Raw genomic sequence first — 20,843 nt, forward strand, 5'->3', positions numbered from 1 at the left:
AGCTGCGTAGCACTTTACAGGTTTGAAAAGTACCTTGTTGCACATTGTGTCCTACTGGCCTTACAACTTTGAACTGAGGGGGCAAAAGAACCAGCTTGTCTATTACAAGTGGTACTTAAACTCAAATTCTCCAACTTAGTGCATTAGATGCTATTTAAAAAAATCTAGTCCTAATTTCCTAATTCAGGATCCTGTGGGGTTTTAAAAAATTATATATACATATGTTGTTGATAGACCTTTATTTTATTCATTTATTTATATGTGGTGCTGAGAATCAAACCCAGTGCCTCACACATACTAAACAAGTGCTGTACCACTGAGCCACAAACCCAGACTTCCTGTTGATTTTTTGATGATGGGAATCAAACCCTGGTTCATGTTAGGCAAGTGCATTGAGCCGAATCCCAGCCCTAGGATCCCATGTATATTTAAAAGCCCTTCTTTCCTTTTGAAATTCACACTATTTAGTTTTTCACTTGGGTAGCTGTTTTGCTTGTAAGCATGAAGTTACATAATCTTCTTGCCAGTGGATCAGGCATACCTAATGTTATTTGAAACTGGCAGTCTCCTGAATATGTTAGGAAAGTTTTCACTATTAAGAAATATGTGAGCTTTATCTCAGAGCAGCAGCTGTCCTGTGGTGTTGAAACAAGCGTAAACACTTTTAGATTTCCACTAATAATGCTAAAAATTTGGAAGGGAAGAAACATACGATTCTGCACTTCAGCATTTAGTTTCACAGTTCTAGACATTTCCCTAATAAGACCTCACTTGATCCTCATGACTCTGTAAGGGCAGGTATGATTTCTTTGTTATAGGATGGAAACTTAACTATCTGAGGTTAGGAGGTTTGCTACACAACTAGAAAACTGGCAGGGCCAACCCTACCCAAGTCTAGAGTTCCACCTGGTGAAAGTGCCACTTTTTTAACTATTGCTGCCCAAAACGCCTGGCTTGAAGAAGAAACAAAAACACAAACAAACAAGAACAATAATAAAAAAAACCCCACACTATTCTAAGCACTTCTTTACAGTTTTATGGGAAGCTGTTAAAATTGTTTCAAACTTTTCCCCCTTGTAACACTGAATTCTACTCATCTGTACAGGATTTTTTTTTCCACCTGGGAAAGTTTTTAATTTTTGTCCCTTAGAAGCCATCTGTGAAGCATATTTCAAAAGGAAAAATAAATGTATTATCTAAGAACATTTTAAAAACATGTTTAAACCTGCACATTACTGATACTATCCACACTGAGCAAGATATAAAAAAAAAAATGTTGATTCTGGACCACTGCTATTATAAAAAAAAAGGGGGGGGGATTTCAGTCAGGCATGGTGATGCAGCCTGTAATCCCAGTCACTTGGGAGGCTGACATAGGAGGATCACAAGTTTGAGGCCAGCCTCCGCAACTTAGTGAGACCCTCAGCAATTCAGCAGACCCTTTCTCAAAATAAAAAAGGTTGGGAACATAGCACTCCATGGAAAAGCATCCTGGATACCTCAGTATCAAACAAAACAAAACAAAACAAAAACATTGGTAGTGGAGCACTGGTGGTGCTTGTTAAGACCAACAGGCCTGCTGTAATTGAAAAACAGCAATGTCTTAAGAATTACACTCTGCATGGAGTGCTGAGAAAGGGTTGTGATCATCATTCAAGTGAAGAACCAGGAGCAATCCATTCTCTAGGTTTGCAGGTAAACACTGTTCATTGTCCCACAGATCCAGTGTGAGGATTCAAAAATCAAACAAACTCCAATGTATTGGGTAGTATCTAATATAGAAATCTGAATAAAATGTAGGAAACCTTAACATTATTAAAAGGATACAAGAAAGCATGGTTTCTATGACAAGGAAGAAAATATAACAGTAAACTAGAGGAAAAGGAAGGTGTGGGTAAGTTAAGAAAGAATGATGACATATTAGAAATTCATATTAGAAAACAGCATAGTGACACTAAAAATCAAGCCAGTCATGTGAAAATTAAACTTGAGAAGTTTTCCAGCATGATGAAAAGGAAAGATGACAGAGCATGGGATATTGAGAAAAGATAAGAGTTATCAAAAACAAAAGAAAATACTTTCTCAAAAAGGAAATGAATAGGGAGACATATTGAATTTTGTTCCAGTCACTGGAGAGACATTTTTAGACTAAGGTAATTTTCTTTCTTAATTATGAGGATAAATAAAAAGTATACAGTATAGAAGCACGAAAGTATAAAAACAAAACTATCCAGGGAACAAAAATTAGGCTGGTCTTAACAGAACTCTTCTGCTATAATGCCAGAAGACAACAGAACAGCATCAACAGGCTTTTCAAAGAAAGTGTGACTGACACTGTAGCCCAGTTGACATTAATGCCCTAAGCAAAGAAAAGAAACCAGAAGAGCCAAAGCTGAAGAGAGTCATGTAGAGCAGGATCATCCCAGGTTGTGCAATTGGTGAGTCTGTTTAAACTGAGTAAGGAACAATCAGAAATTGTTTTGTAACTGTGACTTTGAAATTCTAAAGTTCTTTTTTTTTAAATTTATTTTTTAGTTGTAGTTGAACACAATACCTTTATTTTATTCATTTTATTTTTATGTGGTGCTGAGGATCAAACCCAGGGTCTTGCACGTGCAAGGTGAGCGCTTTACCGCTGAGCCACAACCCCAGCCCTCTAAAGTTCTTAATTTTGATGATTCTTCCATAGCTAGGATGTTTTCAAGTACTTTTATTTATTTATTTTTTTAAATAAAAAAAGGGGGCTGGGATGTAGCTCAGTGGCAAAGTGTCTGCATTGCATTCACAAAGCCTTGGGTAAAAAAGACAGAGGGTGGTGGTAGTGGTGGGGAGTATATGCCTGAGTTTTCTCACATTTGTAGTGCTTGCCATTAACATTCTCTGCATCCTTCAATTTCTGTCTTTTGTGTTCATACCTAGGGTCTGGCACATAGTGGGTTAAGATAAACATCAATTATCATAGGGCACAGAGTGGGTTAAGATAAATATCAATTATCACAAGGCACACAACAAAGGGAACTTCGTGTGCTTCCTATTAAAGAAGATTTGGCCTGGGGGTATAGTGCAGTGGTATAATGCTTGCCTAACATATGTAAGGCCCTGGCTTCTATACTCAGCACTGTCCCCCACCCCCTCAAAAAGAAGAGATTAAGATTTACATGGTCCTAACTCCTTGATTTACTTTCCTAATGAAATTTAGAACTCTTTCACTAGAAAATAATGTGGATAAAATTACAGGTGGAAATTTTGATTTTATTTCAAAATGATAAATAAACGGAGGCATAGTTCTGACCATGTACTACTTTGGAAAGGCTTGTGAAGTTAGAGAAACAGTTCTGTGAGGGCTCCAGTCAGATCCAGAATGATGCCAATCAAACTTATAATTGGCAGAGACAGCATCACTGATCTTAAGGTTTTTAAAAGTTCTCCACCCTAATTTCTGAATATCATAAAAAGTAAAAAGCACTTTTGTCACTTTTCCCTTGAAAATGTTTTTACTAGTAAGCAAACAGAACTACTTGTTTTCCTGACTTCATTTTTATAGCATAGTAGTTCTGTCAATTTACTTAAAATTAGAGAGGAAAACACCCAGAGATTTCTCAGTGGCACTTGCGTATCCACTAAGGCTCACATAAATACTCATGTTTATGTTATCACTTCTACAAAGAGCAATAAAATAATGTTTGTAAATCCTAAGTTCAGCAGTAGCAGTTCACACATATTTGATACGCTTCCACACAAGGATTCAGTAAACAACAATAAATATAATTTCCCCTCTTCAAAACAAAAAGGGACTTATAGGGAAAAAAGGAGTTAATTTACTTGGGGTTTTTCAGCACACTATTTTTTGTGTGCTTACAAAGAATTAAAACCATGAAGCTGTATTCATTGAATACTGGCCCATAGTTAGTTACACTTTTTTCTTTTCTTTTTTTTTTTTAAAACCTGGCTTAAATACATACATCATGGCTTTCTATTAAAAACCTTAAATCTATGGGGATTGGTGGTAGATAAGACTATATTAAAATTTTTTTTCCTCATTAATATCATTAAATTAAAAAAATCCGACATTTCCCTTGAATGTTAAGTTGAAGCCTGATCTATGCTGCTATGTCCTGTGAAATGAACCTAATTTTCCAAGTGAATAGGGATGCCTGAGTGGCCATTAGAGTGCTGCATTTTCCTTCCCTCATGATTCCTGCTGGGTCCTCTTCGATGAGGCTTTTCCCTGAGTCATATATTTACTGGAAAGGCTACCTAGAGAAGGGGAAAAAACAAAACCCAACATAAATGAAACAAGTCTCACTTCATCAAAAAAATCATAAAATTACTTCTTATTGTTAATTACAGATTTTTTTTCATCAAAATGATCACTTGTTTTGAATCAAGTAATTAGACTAGATATAAAAAAGTACATGTGACATATTAAACATATGCTTAGTCAACTCTTTCTAAAAGCAGACAAGCTGCTTAGAGTGATTACTTTAATATGTTTATCCATTTGTTACTTTCATGTTGGTGCAGAGGGCAGATAAACCCAACTTTTCAAGACTCTGCTTTACATAGATTAGTGTCCTCATTTGCAACTAAATAGAATAGATTGCAAAGAATTCTTGGACCAGAAATAAATATCTTGCATCATTACTCTGCAGATTAAGTTTTGGATGATGACATGGTATTTATAACTTATAAAAGAAAAAAAAAGAAATTTATTATATTAATAAATGAAGGACAGGAAAGAGAATTACTAATTCAACCATACAGTAGTGCAGTTACTAAAGTTTGTTCTGGAGCCTAAACAAATAGATCAATGCAACAAGAGAGAGTTGAGAAATTCTTTAGAGATGATGCATAACAGAGTACTTGTACATAATGAAGGTTGCAATTTCAAACCAATAGGGGAAAGTATGAATTATTCAATAACTAGTATTGTATCAAATATATACTTTTTGAGGGAGAAAGAAGTTAGTTTCCTTTCTCCAACCATATCCCTGCTTCTTCATTCATTTCCAAAATGAATTACAGAATTAAATATAAGTATAAAAAATCAAAGTATAAGCAGTAGCAAATACTTAAAAAATAGTGGGTGGGAGTTTCCTAAGCATATCATATCACCATACCTAAAGGACTTATAAGTCAATATAGAAAAGATGAACACCAACAGGTATCTGGGCAAAGAAAAAAAAAAACAATATACAAAAGAGAAGAAGTGGCTAAATATATGTAAAAAAAGTATTTAGCGTTGCTAAAGTCAAGAAAATATAGACGTGCATGAAATGAATACCACTAAATAGTTTTCGTCCGTCAAATTTGCAAAAATTAAAATTCTGACAAAATCAAGTATTTGTAAGGATGTGATATATGGAAATAGCTCAGACACTACTGGTGGGAGCTGCAATTGTTTAGCCAGTAAGATGGTAATTTAATAGTATCTAACTAAAATGCACATATACTACGATGTAAGGATTTCACTTGTAGGTATACTAACCTATAGAATCTCTCATACATGCTCAAGGAAGACTCCCACAAGGATGTTCATTACAGTACTGCTTATAACAGCAAAATATAAGACCCAGGTATAAATGCCCATATCCTAGGCAATAAAAACATAAATATTTTGTATTCATATAGTGGAATATTGTACAAAATACTAAATATATATAGCAGCATATAAAAATCTTAAAATTATTTTAACTAGATATGAAAAATAGGTGGGGAATATTCTTATTTTAAAGTTTACAATATGCCATTTAAATGTAAAAATTCATCAAGTACACACATGTAAGAGTTAACTTATAATAATGGATGCTTCTTGGGTAGAGTGGGACCTGAGAGAGATGGGCCTGGTGATGACAGTTAAAGGGTACTTCTACTATCTTAATAGTCTTTTATTTAGAATCAAAGATTAAAAAGAAGATATGCAAAAAAAGTCAGTTGTCTATAAGATAGATGATATTTTTTTAACCTGTTTCATGCTTTTCTCAAAATCTTAAATATTTTTCTAAGAACAGTACTAATGACATGAGAGGCTGAAGCAGGAGGATGGCAAGTTCAAAGTCAGCCTCAGCAACACAGCAAAGCCCTAAGCAACTTAGCGAGATCCCATCTCAAAATTAAAAAAAAAAAAATAAATGGGGCTAAGGATGTGGTTCCGTGGTTAAGTGCCCCTGGGTTCAATCCCTAGTACCAAAAAAAAAAAAAAAAAAACAAAACAAAACTCCCAAGCTCCCCAAACTATTGGAATTGAAAATGAATGGAACTTTTATATAATCCAAGGGAAAAACATAAAATTTATAAAATTTTTACATATGGTTTGAAATCACCTAAACATTGGCTAAATCAAACTATTAAAACAAACAAACATGTATGGTAAGCATATCTAAGTGAGGATGAAATAAGAGTTGTTGATGGTGAAGTGAAGATTCTTATAACACATTTGACAAAGCGTGAATGAACTCCTGTGCAAAAGATGCTCCTAAAAATAGAAATGAATACTGTGATATAAAAATACAAATCCATAAATAAGAAGATGTAATGAAAATGTGAAAAATGTTAAGATTTCAATGGTTATCACAGAAATTCAGATTGGTGAAATATAAAGACTATCCCCATGAAGTTCAGTGTTTGAGAAACATTATTCATTAACTCTCTGGGATTGTCAACAGTTATAGATTGACAGTAGTGGCATCATAGTCAAAATGTGCACACTCTAATCTACCATAAGTGAGGATTTATCCTGACAAGTAGGCAAATACACAAACATTCATTATAGTGTTACATAAACAGGTATCCATGTGTTCTCACACTACTTGACAGGGCATGTAGGTAAGGATAGTTTTAAGAAAGCCTATTTCCAGGGGATGGGGAGCAGGGATAGGAATGGGAAAGACAGTAGAATGAATCAGACATAATGTTAATACGTTCAAGAATACAAGACCAGTGTAATTCTATATCATATATAACCATAAGAATGGGAAGTTATACTCCATTGTATATATGATATGTCAAAATACATTCTACTGTCATATATAACTAAAAAGAAAAAATAAACAAAATAAAATAAAAAATGAGCCACTTTCCAGCTTTCCCACTTCTTTTTCCAACACCCCTTTCACAATTATTCCTTTTCCACTTCACAAAAGAAAGGAATCAATCTCCTAACTATCCAAATCTTACTCTGATGCATTTCCCAGAGGTGAAAAAAACTTGGCCTCTTATATGGAGTATACATAGACTTTTTCAAGACAGGAGTCTGAGAATGTCTCTTAAAAGATGCACTGTTCACTCTGTTCCTACAGCAAATTGAAACTTAACTCTGAACCTGTGTACTGTGTTATTCAGTGTTTTTTCATAGTACTTTACAGCCTTTTCATAGTAACATTGTGAGGAGGAAAGGAGGCAAACAAAATGCTGACATAGCTATAGTAAATGTGAATGCTTCTAATAAAAACCCCAATTTTCAGCTTTTATAAAATTACATTGATAGCGGGTGAACTGGGTCTCTAGGCAGTGATATTGAAAGATCTATAAGATGTGTTTGTAGAAAAAGCAGAAAATAAGTCTTATTTATATGGAAAATTTAAAAAAAAGTTACATTGATACTGGATGACCAATACAAATAATTTTTGATGACATATCCCTATATAATTTTTGGTCATATAATTAAGAAGGAATTAAATAATTGGATGTCATTGTTAATTAAAATACAGCTTCCATTTCCAAACTCTTAAAGTAATTTACTATTTTAATTTATTACTATAAAGCCTAATGAACTTTCACAATGTTTACAAACTGTAAAACAAAAAAGTTTAGAATTAGAAATGATAAAAAACTACTTTCACTCACGCAATAAGTAGCACTGATCTAAAGACACATGAATGCATGGGGAAATATTTCATAAATACCTCATTTAATGAAAGTAATTTTCATCAGTAAGTAAACATAAAATGTAAATTTTAATCAAAATATGTAACATTTGTTACATGACCAATGATATAGCCTGAAATTGTAAAAACTCAATGTAGAAATTTTTACACTTTAAGATTTAACAAAAAGCTTTAAAATCCAATTTATATAAATGTTTTTATTATAGATTAAGTATGAGATTAATCAATAGGAGCAATTAAATACATAATGATATATTTGTAGACTGGAATATTAAGAAAAGGTATCAAAGAATGATCTATATTCACTGACAATGAGTTCTTCCCATGTTATTTGTAAAACTATTTCTATTTTAAATTTATTATCATAAGGAGGAATGCTTTTTTATTATTTTTTTTAATGGGTAGGCTTTAAAATTCTGCTCAATGATAAAAGTCGTTTATACATCAATATGAGAAAAGATATCTATCAATGTCTTGCAGCATTTACAATTTTTAAGATTTCACAGCATGGGATTAAAAGGGGAATACATGAAAAGATGGAAGTACTGATTTTCTGTTCATTTTTGTTTTAAAAAAGGATGCAGGAGGATGATTAAGAAATGAAAAACTTAATTTTTTCTGAGATTCTCATACTAAATTGTTATATGCAAATCACAGTTATTAGGAATAAAAAACAATTATGACTGGTACTGCATGCAAACTTCATATACTCTGCTTTCCTTTTTTTTTTTTTGGTATCGAGGATTGAACCCTGGGCTGCTCAACGACCGAGCATCTCCAACCCTTTTTTAATATTTTATTTAGAGACAGGGTCTTGCAGAACTGCTTTGAACTCTCAATTCTCCTGCCTCAGCCTCCCAAGATGCTGGGATTACAAGTATGCCCCACTGTGCCTGGCCCCACATACTCTTAAAAAATTTCCAGTGTGAGCTGAGTGTGGTGTTGCACAATTCAAAGTTAGCCTCAGGAACTTAACAAGACCCTATCTTGAAATAAAAAATAAAAAGGGTAAAGATACAGCTCAGTGGTAAAGTACCCCGGGTTCACTTCCCAGTATCAAAACCAAAACAAAACAAAAAACCAAACCAAAACAACAACAACAACAACAAAAAACCAAACAAACAAACAAAAAAACACGAAAAACCCCACAAACAAACAAAAACAACCCCACAGAAATCCAGGGCTTATTTGCCCTATAGGTTTAAAAGACAAATTGTGGCAGGGTGTAGACGGTTAAAGACAAGAACAAATAATTTGCTGACTATAATTTACTGACTGATGAAATAGACCTGAGGCTCTGTTAGGTGTTTTATCTAAATGAAGTTAATCCTCACCATGGTCCTGTGGGGTGTTAGCCCTAACTAAATGATCAGGAAACTGAGGCACAGGGAGCTTGGAGAACCAGACAGATGTCACACAACTAGTAAATAGTTGGGCTAGTTTTTAACTCAAATGCCTGACTCTCAAACTTGTGTTTTTGACTGCTGCCCCATTTGGGCCTGAATATTTAAGGTATTGTGCTAGGTGTCTGCATGTGGCAGAGAGAAGTAATATCAAACAGCAAGGAAATTTCCAGAACATTCTATCCATTATTATTTTATTAGGGAGTTAATAACTCTATAAATAGTCTAATGGAAAGGACAGGAGCCTGGTACCAGGAGAAGAAAGAACTTGATGGGGTGCTTGGTATTGGTGGGTACTTTAATCTTCTTAGCACCCTGTGAGATAGATGGTGCCAATTTGATAAGACATCTGGAGCTCAGAGAAACTAATTTTTAAAAAATATTTATTGGGGCTGGGATTGTGGCTCAGCAATAGAGCACTTGCCTAGCATGGGCGGGACCCCGGTTCGATTCTCAGCACCACATAAAAAAATAAAGGCATTGTGTTATGTCCATCTACAAAAAAAAAAAAAAAAAAAAAAGATTTTCTCTCTCTCCTTTAAAAAAATATTTATCATTTAGTTATCGTTGGACACAATACCTTTTATTTTATTTATTTATTTTTATGTGGTGCTGAGGATTGAACCCAGGGCCTTGCTAGGCAAGTACTCTATTGCTGAGCCACAACCCCAGTCCCAGAGAAACTAATTTTTTAACCAAGGTCCACACAGCTAATGTGTGAGAGCAAAAGCTGTCTATACTGAGATATGATCTTTAGGAAACTACTAGAGTGTCACAGATATACTTGAACTATCAAAAGGAAGTGCTTTGGGGAAATTAACTCTATTTATAATTGAAACATAGTTCACATTGTAACAACATAAATAATTTACAAAAACTTATCCTGAGAAAATATGACAGCATCACAGCTGCCTTATACCTACTCAAAGAGTACAATTTATTGGAAAGAATGCATTTTAACCACCTATAAATTATTTTTCTGTAATAAATTTAAGTTGGTAAGTTATTTCAGTAGCTCAAAGATTTATTAATTTAAACCAGAAGAAACCCTAAATTATTGTCAACTGACAATGTCATTTCTATTTCTCTATCATCTGTGTCTCCCCCCAACCATTAAAAATATTATAAAATAGGGGTAAAATTTTACTTTTAAGATGTGTGAAGCTTTTTTCGGGGGTGGAGTGGGGTGGGATGGGGCTGGGGATTGAACCCAGGGTACTCTTATTACTTAGTTACATTCCCAGTCTTTTTTAGTTTGAGACAGAGTCTCTTTAAGTTGCCCAGGCTAGACTAGGAACTTGTTTGTGATCGTTCTGCCTCAGCCTCCCTAGTCATTTGAGATTATAGGCATATGACACTGTGCCCAGCACAAGATGTGTATTAGCTTTAGCAGGAACAATGCTGGCACCTGCAGACCTGGTGATACCCCACAAAAATGGTGTGTCAATGCAATCATCACCATGAACCTTTTCCATGCTTTCACTATATATAGATGCTGTGTCATGTGCTTTTACATAGACTTCTCAATATCCTTACCTATCAGATATTTTGATAACACTTTTTCACAGATGAGGACACTGAATAAAGAGGTTTCTCAACATCACAAAGCTAGGACTCAAACCAGGGAATCTGACTGCAGAACCAATGTTTTTAAACACTGTGCTCTCTAATTCTAGCCAATGTGAACATTTTGACCAAGCAAGGACTGGTATTTTTCCTATGTAAAATGTTTTTGGAAACATCTGCTCAGGGCTAACAATTATAAAAATAACATTCCTTTCGCTTGTTTACACATGGAATCTCCCTGATCCTCAAACTCTCAGAGGATCCATGGGGAAAAAAGTCCCATCAACTGGTTGAGTCTGTTTCCCACACCCTTCCCTCTGGTGGTGTCCTTCCAAGGTCTGCCTGGTTGTGATCCAGCCCATCAGTCTTCTCACCCATCTTTCACGTTTCTGTTGATCAATCAACCTGCCTCACAGTAGGCCCCATTCTCACTTTTCTTCTGCCTATTGGGTTTGGGGGCTGTACCCAAAAGAAAACAAAAACAGAAATTTCTTATTTTTAAGTCTACATATTCCACTGAGAACAATTACATACCTTCTCAGGAATTAGTTGTTCTTTTATTTTCTCTTAGAACCTCTTACCTGCTTTTCATGTACCAACCCCTTTTTGTGTCTAAGTGAAGATTTCTGATTCCTTCTCTTTGAATGATCTGATTTCATTCTACCAACCAATTTCAACCTCTATTTCTTTTAAATTTTCATTGTGAAGAGATGTGATGCCACTTTAAATGCTTTGTCCAATCATTAAACTGCCTTCTACCCAAGTGTGAAACTCACACATCAAAGAAATGTCTAGCTCTGTTTAGATCATTATTTATAGACACTTAAATATTTGAATAAGTTAATACTTCTATTAATTCTTGTGTTAATAACTTAAGAGACAAATGAATACTCCTATGTCCAGAGCTTTATGAGGTTGTAATCAAGGTACTTTGCCTTGACAGACTGGGCCAGGGAGACCATGGAAGGAGAGCTCTCTCTGCTGTGGGCTCGGGAACCTGCTTTGGATCTGCAATGGCTGTTCCTCAATAACGACAATGATGCAAAGGGGCAGTTAAGAATCCTCACTCTGTACCTGGCATAGGCATCTCCCTAGTCTAAAAGCAAACACTGCTCCTAGCATTAAGATGCAATAGTGTATAAAAGCTGAGCACAGAATACAGTAGTTCTCACTTATCCCAGGGGAATGGGTTCTAAGACCCTCAGTGGATGCCTGAAACTGCAGATAGTACTGAATCCCATGTATACTAATCTTTTCCAATTCATACCAATGACAAAGTTTAATTTATAAAGAGATTAACAATTAAATAAAATGATCATCATAATAAAATTATGTGAATGTGGTCCCTCTCAAAAATACCTTATTGTACTATTCTTGCAAATCTTGGTTGACCACAGGTAGCTGGAACTACAGTAGAGTGAAACCATAGATAAGGGCAATTATTGTATGTGGGTTGCTTTACATTACATTCACACACAGTAGGTTATACCTACGAATTTTTAAAGTTCAAAAAGTTTTCTTATAAACTATATAATCATTTTTTAAAAAAAAGACTGCACATGGTCTGTTTGCTTAATTTCCAAAGAGGAACTGATAAAAAGAGATCGATTAAGCTAAGTTACTTAGGGTGTCTGCAGGCCAGGACTCAGGTGTTTACATTGCGTTTTAGTTTCATTCTTTCTTACTAAAAAATGCAAAAAAATCAGTTAAAGTCACTTTGCTTTTGCTCTTCCAACTCAATTTTATCCCTCCCCTTTCAGGAACTAAAAACTATACCTCAGATCCTTGCAGCTCCCCACCCTTTCTTTCCCTTCCAGCATCTTCCATAGGTTAGGGCCCTGGCTTCTACCCACAGCTGAGGTTAGGCAACCTATACTTCCTCTTCAAGCATTTCTTCACTTTACTATAGTTGAGTTTTTTTCTCTTCCACTCCAAAGAAATGTTGCTTTTCAAAATCAATCAGTTCCTCATTGCCAAATCCAATGTTTATGACAAATCCCATGTTTAATTCCATCTATGTCTCAAACTCTGAGCTGCAATTAAGTCAAGCCCTCCTCTGAGAAGCACATTCTCCACATGGTCTCCTGGATCTCTTTCTCTAGTTCCTTCCCTTCCCTCAGTGACCACTTTCTCTCTTTGCCTCCTTCTATTTCCAGTCTCCAAAGCTTTTCTTTTCCATGTGTTTACATGCTAGTGACCTCACTAAGACACAGGGGCTTGAAATACGATGTATACAGTGACAATACCCACATTTGGTTTTCTAGCCTGAACTTCCTTTCTAAACAGATGCCAGGTTTGTATGCCCAACTGGCTACTTGACATCTCTCCCTGGCTATCCACAGCTATCAACTGACCTCTACTTCTGTCTTAATTCTTTATGCCAAAGACAGTGAATCTAACCTCCATTCCTTCAGTGCTCAGGCTAAAGGCTGCAGTGTTATCTTTGACTCATTTTATCTCATACCTGACCATCCAATCCATCAATAAATCTTGTTGGTATTCTTCAGTATGTGGAACTTGACCTGTCCTTACTTCTTCCACCTTTTCTAAGTCTAAGCCACCATCTCTCTCCTGAACTACTGTGGTAATGATCTGGTTTTTTTTGATTTTTCCTTCAAGTGGCACTGGGAATTGGATCCAGGGGTGTTCTAACATACCTCCAGCCTTTTGAGACTAAATCTTGCTAAATTGCTGAGGGTGGCCTTGAACTGGTTATCCTCCTGCCTCAGCCTCCAGAATCACTGGGATTATAGGCATGTGCCAAGGCTGCTCCTCTAGTTGTTTTCACCCTAATCTCAATCCAGCAGCCATAATAAACCTTTTAAAAGGGACTTCAGATAATGTCACTCTGTGGCTGAACAACTCTCCAAGAGCTTTTCATCTCACTTAGAGAAAAAAACTCCAGTCCCTCCACTGCCAAAGCAGCTTCAGATTTCACCTCCTATCAACAACCCTCCATTCCCCTCCCTCACTCCTTTCCTGCAACAGTGCCTATGTGAGGATGGAGGACAAGAAATATTTTTAGCTGCAACTCCAATTTCCTCTTCACTTGTCCTTTTATTTTATTTGATTCTTGGCTTTAATGTTACTTCAGCAGAGGACACTTTCCTATCCAATATTCTCTTTCCCTTTCCTGCTTTATATTTTCTTGGCTTCAAGATGATTACTCTTTCTTATTACTTTTTCATTTATCATTATTTTTTATCTTCTCTTTTGATAAGAATGTACAGTAAGTGAAAGAAGGGGCTTTGCTTGTTCACTGTGGTATATGGAGCATAGAGTTCAGTGCCCTGCAGTTAAATAAGGTGGGGGGCTTAATCAAATCTGTTGAAATAATACATAAGTGAAATAGCTGAAAAAGGAAAGAGTGGAGGAGTGTAGGCTATTATTTTCCTTTTCTTCCTTTGGTGCACAGCAAACAATCTCTATTAAGAATACATGGCTGGCCAGATGGTGGCAATTTTAAAGCAGAAATTAAAAACATGGGAGGGGAAAAATTAACTGAGCACTGTGTTTCTTACTGGGGTGGAGGGAGAGGTTAAGAATCACCTGGAGCATTCAAAAAATACACAGGCCCATGCTGAATCACTGAAGAATCATACTTAGGAAATGAAAGTGAGGGAAAGCAAGTGTATTTCTGAAAGTTCCCTCAAAGGATTCTGATGTCTGGTCCCTGTTTAAACCACTTAGCTAAAGGAAGAATCTCAAAAGGCATGTGGTAAAATATGCAGTAAATAAAATAACACACATTTGTTTTTTTTAAAACCCACATACCTGACTGGGGACTCAAAAATATTGTTGTTTTTTGTTTCTTTTTGTCTTCATGTAAAAGCACTGCCTAAAAAATGAAATAGACTGGTTTACAAAAGAGAAAGGAAGAGTGTCTGAAACAGCCTTAAAAATGAAACCATTTCCAAGGAGAGCTGAAGTTAGGCACGTAGGTGGCAGAATTTTGCAAGTTAATTGGAAAGACAGACACACATGCAGGAGTACTTCAATAAGGCCCTGCTGTCTGGTGCCCTGCAAACCTCGCCACACAGTGCACACACATGTGGCGCAGAGACTGGGAGCAAGGAAGGTTAGTTAGCCAGGAGGAAGGAAGGCCCAGAGCTCAGGAAGTGTTTCATGAATAAAAAGCATGGCTTTGAGCTGGGTTTACCTGAACAAATGTACCAGCTGGTCTCAAAGGGCTAAGTGAAGAAGGGGATCCAAACACACAATCTGACTTAGTTATACCTAAAGGAAGAAAGTGGCATTTTTTTTTTTTTCTACTTTAAGTTGAAAGCAGTAGGATTTTTTCCCCAAACTTTCACAGACAGACTTTTCGGCTTATGTGTGACAGAAACTCACTCAGTATATTTCATGGACAACATAATATTTCATTTGAAGAAATGAAGAGGGAATAGCATAATTTTTAGATAGGCAGAATCTGATTATTTTTCATTGCTACCAAAGGAAATCCACCATATCCCTCACTTTCTATCTCTCCTCTTATCACATGATGACTGCTTAATGTGTAAATATTGCATTCTGAGGAAACCAAGTTTCTAGTTAAGAGCCTGTCCTGAGGTTTGCTAATTCCACTGCCACCACAATGTCCTCTACCTCTATCTGATCTGCTACTGCCCTCTCGGGTTTTGATTTTCTTTTTTTGACAGCTGTGCTAAGTGAACAACTTAAGATCTGCTACTAGAAAGAAGGAATCCATTAAAGTTGGGGCAAATTCATCACTTTGTTGTACTGAAGAGGAGCACAATGATAACCTGCCATGGGATGTTCATAAACACGGAACTTGAATTTTTATAAAGGGTGGTCTACAAAAACTGTTTTGGTTAAAACCATATTCAATCTTTTTTAAAAAAAATTTCTATTAGTTATTGATGAACCTTTATTCATTTATTTGTTTATATGCAGTGTTGAGAATCGAACCCAGTGCCTCACACACGCTAGGCAAGTGATCTACCACTGAGCCACAATCCCAGCCCCTTAATCTTATCTTTACTATTTAGTTTTCTCACCCATAAAATGGAGATATTAGCACCACAGAAAATAATGGGGCTATTGTGAAAGTAAAATTAGATTATCCATGTAAAATACTTAAAATAGTGCCTGACCTAGAGTAAATGGTCAATGAATGTGCCCTTATTCTAATTTCTTTTAATTATACTTTCCTCTTATAAAGGAAAATCACATTATTCTGGTGTATGTTCTAAGCTGGGTCAAAGTTCTAAGTTCCTCAGAAGTGGGGCAAGTCTAATTTTGGTTATGTGAGCCAGCTGAAGCTGTTATCACACCAGATGTATTTCAACCCTATTTTGAAAATAAATAAAGAAAATTTTTGAATACATTTTTTTTTCTAATAAAACTACTTAAAAAAATAAGAATGGGTGGCCTAAGAATTGTCTCTCTTAAGTAACAAGATATTGCTATATTGTTGAATATAAAATGGAAGAGAGACAAAGATGCTCCAAAAACTACAAACACCACAGTAATTTTAAGGAATCTATAAAGCAGTGTTAGCTTTTATATGCTGTCTACTAACATATACAATTGAGAATAGCAACTGTCTTAATAAAAAACTATTTCTCAGGGTTTCTTTTCTATCCTTATGAAATTGCATCCACTGGCACAGGTCTGTTCTAAGAAACAAAATGAAGAGTGTACAAATCGCCTTGTAAATCAACTTATTTTGTAAATAAGTTGTAAATAACTTATTTTGCACATATAAGATACACTTATTCTTAATAGTCTGTTAAAAAAGTGTCAACAGTGGACACCTTACCCATTTAATAAAAATGGCCAATTTGTATCCAGCAACTCAAAAGGGCAAAATTTGTGAATGAATTTTGTGTGTGTGTATGTTTAAGACACAGTCTTGCTATAATACCCAGGCTGGCTTTAAACTCCTTGGCTAAAGTGATCCTCCTGCCTCAGTCTTCTGAGTAGCTTGGACTACAGGTAAATGCCACCATTGCACCTGGATTAGATTTGTGTATGATTTTGAACTACTGACTGAATATGTATCTCTTCCGAATCCTAAGAATAATCATACTCATTTGTCAAAATTACCAAAATGATAAGATTTAAAGGTAAATTCCTCTATAATTCCCCTTAGCAAATATAGCCATTGCTAACTGTGTATGTATATTCCCTTCTGTTCCCATTTCTATGCATGTGCTTGTTTATATATGAACAAAAATACAAGTAGCTCACCTATATCCAGACTCTGGGTTTTCAGACAATTTTGGCCACTGCCTTGCCCAGCAGCTGGGCACTGCTTTGATTTTAAAAGTGCACATACTGAGCAGAGAAACTCAAGCTGTACTTCGTTTTCTAGTTATTAAGACTACACTTACAGGTATTGGGGATTAGTACATATTCACTTCACTAATAATCTTAGAAAAGCCTACCAAATGACTTTTATAAGATTCTAAATAAAACCAGGAATCAGAATTTAAGGAAGGGATGACTTCCCTTTTTTGGAAAAAAAAAACAAAACAAAAAAAACAAAAAAAACCTTCCTTTTTAAGGTAAATATATAGGAAAGAAATTTAAAAAGGAGGTCCGCCTTGAGATATTAGTGCAAACACCAAGGTTTGACATGTATTCATACCTGGAGAGCCTTTAAACTGTGGACATTCCTTCTTAATGTGCCCTTCTCTTCCACAAATGAAACAACGTTTTTCCCTTAAGTCTTTGTCATCCTGTCTCTTCCATTTTTCCGTGGGTGGCCTGAGAATCTTTTCCCTGCCCAGGTCAACAGCTGCCCTCATTGGCTTGGCTTTCTGAGCTGCACCCTGTGAGGGTTTGTCTTCTTTCGTTGATACCTCTCTTTCTGTGTACTTGTTTTGAATTTCTTTGTCCTCTTTGCTTCTTTTTTCTTTGTTCTCAGGGAATCTTTGGTTCAGGGTATCTTCCTGATCTCGCCGTCGCCTCACTCTGTGGAAGATATTATACTGATAGGAAAAATCTAAACAAAAACCTTACAAAATATCCAGATAATTCCAGGTTTAGGACATAATCAGGAATAGAAGATATCAACAGATTTAAGTCCATCTTCTCTGTTAGGAAGCTACAATTGTACACCAGTATCCATGGAGGTCTGGTCCCAGGGTTCCCCGTGGAAACCGAAAGCCACAGATGCTCAAGACCCTTTTATCAAATGGTGCAGTGCTTGTATGTAATTTACACAAATCCTTTCGTTATATCTCCTATTATACTTTATATCATCTCTATAATAACATAATAACATAAATAATAACATAATAACATATAAATACTATATAAATGGCTGTTATACTATATTTCATATAATAACATAAATACTATATAAATGGCTGTTATACTATATTTCACAAGAAATATTTAAAAAACAAGTCTATAAATATCTAATATAAATATGTTTTTTTCCATATACTTTTGACCTGCAGTTTTCAAAGGATGTGGAACCCATGGATACAGAAAGCTGACTGTAGTACCTCAGGGCTTATTGGTGTGTGTGTGTGTGTGTGGTGTGTGTGTGTGTGTGTGTGGTGTGTGTGTGTGTGTGTGTGTGTGTGTGTTTTCCGTTTTCAACAACAAAAAAATATATGGCATATTTCAAAATAACAGAGAGAGGAGATCTTGAATGTCTCACCACACACACACATATATATTTCTTTTCCATTTTCAAGGTTGCTGTAGTGCTGTAAAACCAATTTTTTTAAAAAAATACTTTTTGTAGCTAGAGATGGATACAATACCTTTATTTTATTTATTTATCTTTATATGGTGTTGAGGATTGAACCCAGGGCCTCACATGTGCTAGGCAAGTTCTGTACCACTGAGCTACAACCCCAGCCCCTGTAAAACCAATTTTTGAAGCACTTAGTTCAATGCCTGCTTTGATACTGATGTGGTAACTCAAATTATCCATGGGCTGACTTCTTGAACAGCTTATTAACATTCTTTACTAGGTAGTGGAAACTTGGATGTGAAACTTTTTAAGTTCACAAGGGAAAAATGGTTATTTTTTAAATGGTTAAGATTTATCTTTTTAAAATGTCAAAATCATTTCTAGCTTGCCCTTTATGAGCACTGATTTAATAATAAAAAAATACTATAAAAGAGCTCCTCAAATTCTAGATTATGACTTATTTTGAATAGCAAAATAAATTTCTAAATAAGAATATTACTTTCTAGTTAAAAAACACCACCAGTACTACCCTAAGCCAATAATATGTCCCAAAGAAGGAACCAAAACTGTCTCCCCTGTCCTCCCACAAATATCATAAGGAGAAAGCATGGTGACCTAGCTCAGTAGCTTATCTACTCATAGCAATTATTAAAGTTAAGCCAAGTACAAATGAAGGATCAGAAATTCCTGTAAACTGTGAGTGGATATAAATCCCAATATGTTATACCTCAGCTACTGTACATTAGAAATGTAGGTGAGACCCTGATGGAGCTTACTTAACTGTTCATTGAAATGATTCTGAACTTCTTACCACTATGAAAGGAATGAATGTCTTAGTTTCCTCCTTTCTTTTTCTATCCCTATTGAAGGCTAATTAATGATTAGGGCCATGATCAAAACTAGGAAAGATCAGGCCTGAAAGACTGTCATCTCTACAACTGAGTGTTAGCCTTAGTTTTCTGTATTTACAGTCATGTTTTAATCATTTCATTTTCATTTTTTAAAAAAATCTTAAATTTATTAAAATCTGCTGAGTTTCACATAAGTTTATTTTCTCTGCTACAACAGAATCACATTTAAAAAGTGGCACAAAAGAAAAACGAAAACAAAACCATCCTTTCTGAATATTTGCTTACTTTCTTCTCATGGGACAATCTTTCATGAAGTGTCCAATTTTCCCACAAATTCTGCAACATCTATCATTTGGGGCCAGCTCTCCTTCAGTTAGTACATCTGGATCAAAAAAGTATTCCTAGAAGAACATAAATTTATCTAAGTAATGAATTATTAATGTGAAATAAAACACAAAATGATGAATGTGCCTATACAGTCATATGCTTAGGGTTCATTTAAAATGTCTCTATTGGAGAAGGGGGAGAGGGAATAAGGGTACAAAGTTTTAGGCACAAAGGAGAAATAAGTTTTGAGACATGTTGCAAAGCAGGTGATTACAAATAATAATAATAATGTATGGCAGGGACTAGAGTTGTGGCTCAGCCATAGAGTGCTTGCCTAACACGTGTGGAGCACTGGGTTATATCCTCAGCATCATATAAGAATAAAAGTATTGTGTCCAACTGAGCTAAAATAAGACAAAAAAACAAAATGTATGGGATATTTCAAAATAATTGAGAGAGTAGATCTTAAATGTCTCACCACACACACACAAAAAACAGGTAAAGGGATAGACACATTAATTTTAATTTAGTCATTCCATATTGCACATATATATAGATACCACATTTTACCCCATAAATACATATAATTATGATTTTGTCAGTCAAGATATTAATATATTATCATTATTTTTTCATTAGAAAAAGTCTTTATTAAGGAAATGCAGGGGAAAAAACCTTTATTCCCAACCATCATTTTTCTCTAATTTTTTTCATGTAATTTTGCACTAAAAAACATATTTATTTTTTAGTTATTGGTGGACACAATATCTTTAATTTTTTTATGTGGTGCTGAGGATCAAACCAGGTGCCTCTCGCATGCTAGGCAAGCATTCTATCTCTGAGCCACAACCCCCAGCCCCCTTTGCTTTATTTTTGATGATAAGGGTGGTTCCTCAGATACCTGGGTGTCAGGCTATATGAGAACAGGTAGTTCTACAGGGAAGGGAGGGTCATTCTTTTAGCCCTGTCAAGGGGATTTATTAGTCATTGCAAGCAGGCTAGAAAATATAGATTCCCACAAAGGTTAAATGTTCTTAGATGTGAGCACACTGCTTGGATGAGGCTGGCATAGAAAAGGACTACAAGATGGCAAAGGGGGGAAAAATAGAATTTAACAAACTTAAATCCTTTTTCT

General features: G+C 35.4%; 1 protein-coding gene across 6 annotated transcripts in view; it reads right to left on the minus strand.

Moving 5' to 3' along the window:
• Positions 1-2,254: 2,254 nt before the first annotated feature.
• Positions 2,255-20,843, minus strand: part of Tut7 (terminal uridylyl transferase 7) — a 60,834-nt gene continuing 42,245 nt past the window's right edge. The window contains exons 25-29 of one of the 6 annotated variants that reach the window (XM_076846141.2): positions 19,667-19,782; positions 17,469-17,794; positions 15,015-15,091; positions 14,630-14,693; positions 2,255-4,257 (exon numbers count right to left, since the gene is read on the minus strand). In XM_076846141.2, coding sequence (XP_076702256.1) covers positions 4,190-4,257; positions 14,630-14,693; positions 15,015-15,091; positions 17,469-17,794; positions 19,667-19,782 — 651 coding nt within the window. In that variant the 3' untranslated portion in view covers positions 2,255-4,189. Of the gene's footprint in view, positions 4,258-8,123; positions 11,315-14,629; positions 14,694-15,014; positions 15,092-17,468; positions 17,795-19,666; positions 19,783-20,843 lie in introns of those variants that run through there. The other 5 variants (XM_076846142.2, XM_076846145.1, XM_076846143.2 and 2 more) reach the window with 5 other exon arrangements.

Source organism: Callospermophilus lateralis, chromosome 2 (assembly GCF_048772815.1).
Source record: "Callospermophilus lateralis isolate mCalLat2 chromosome 2, mCalLat2.hap1, whole genome shotgun sequence".
Classification (NCBI taxonomy): Eukaryota; Metazoa; Chordata; class Mammalia; order Rodentia; family Sciuridae; genus Callospermophilus; species Callospermophilus lateralis.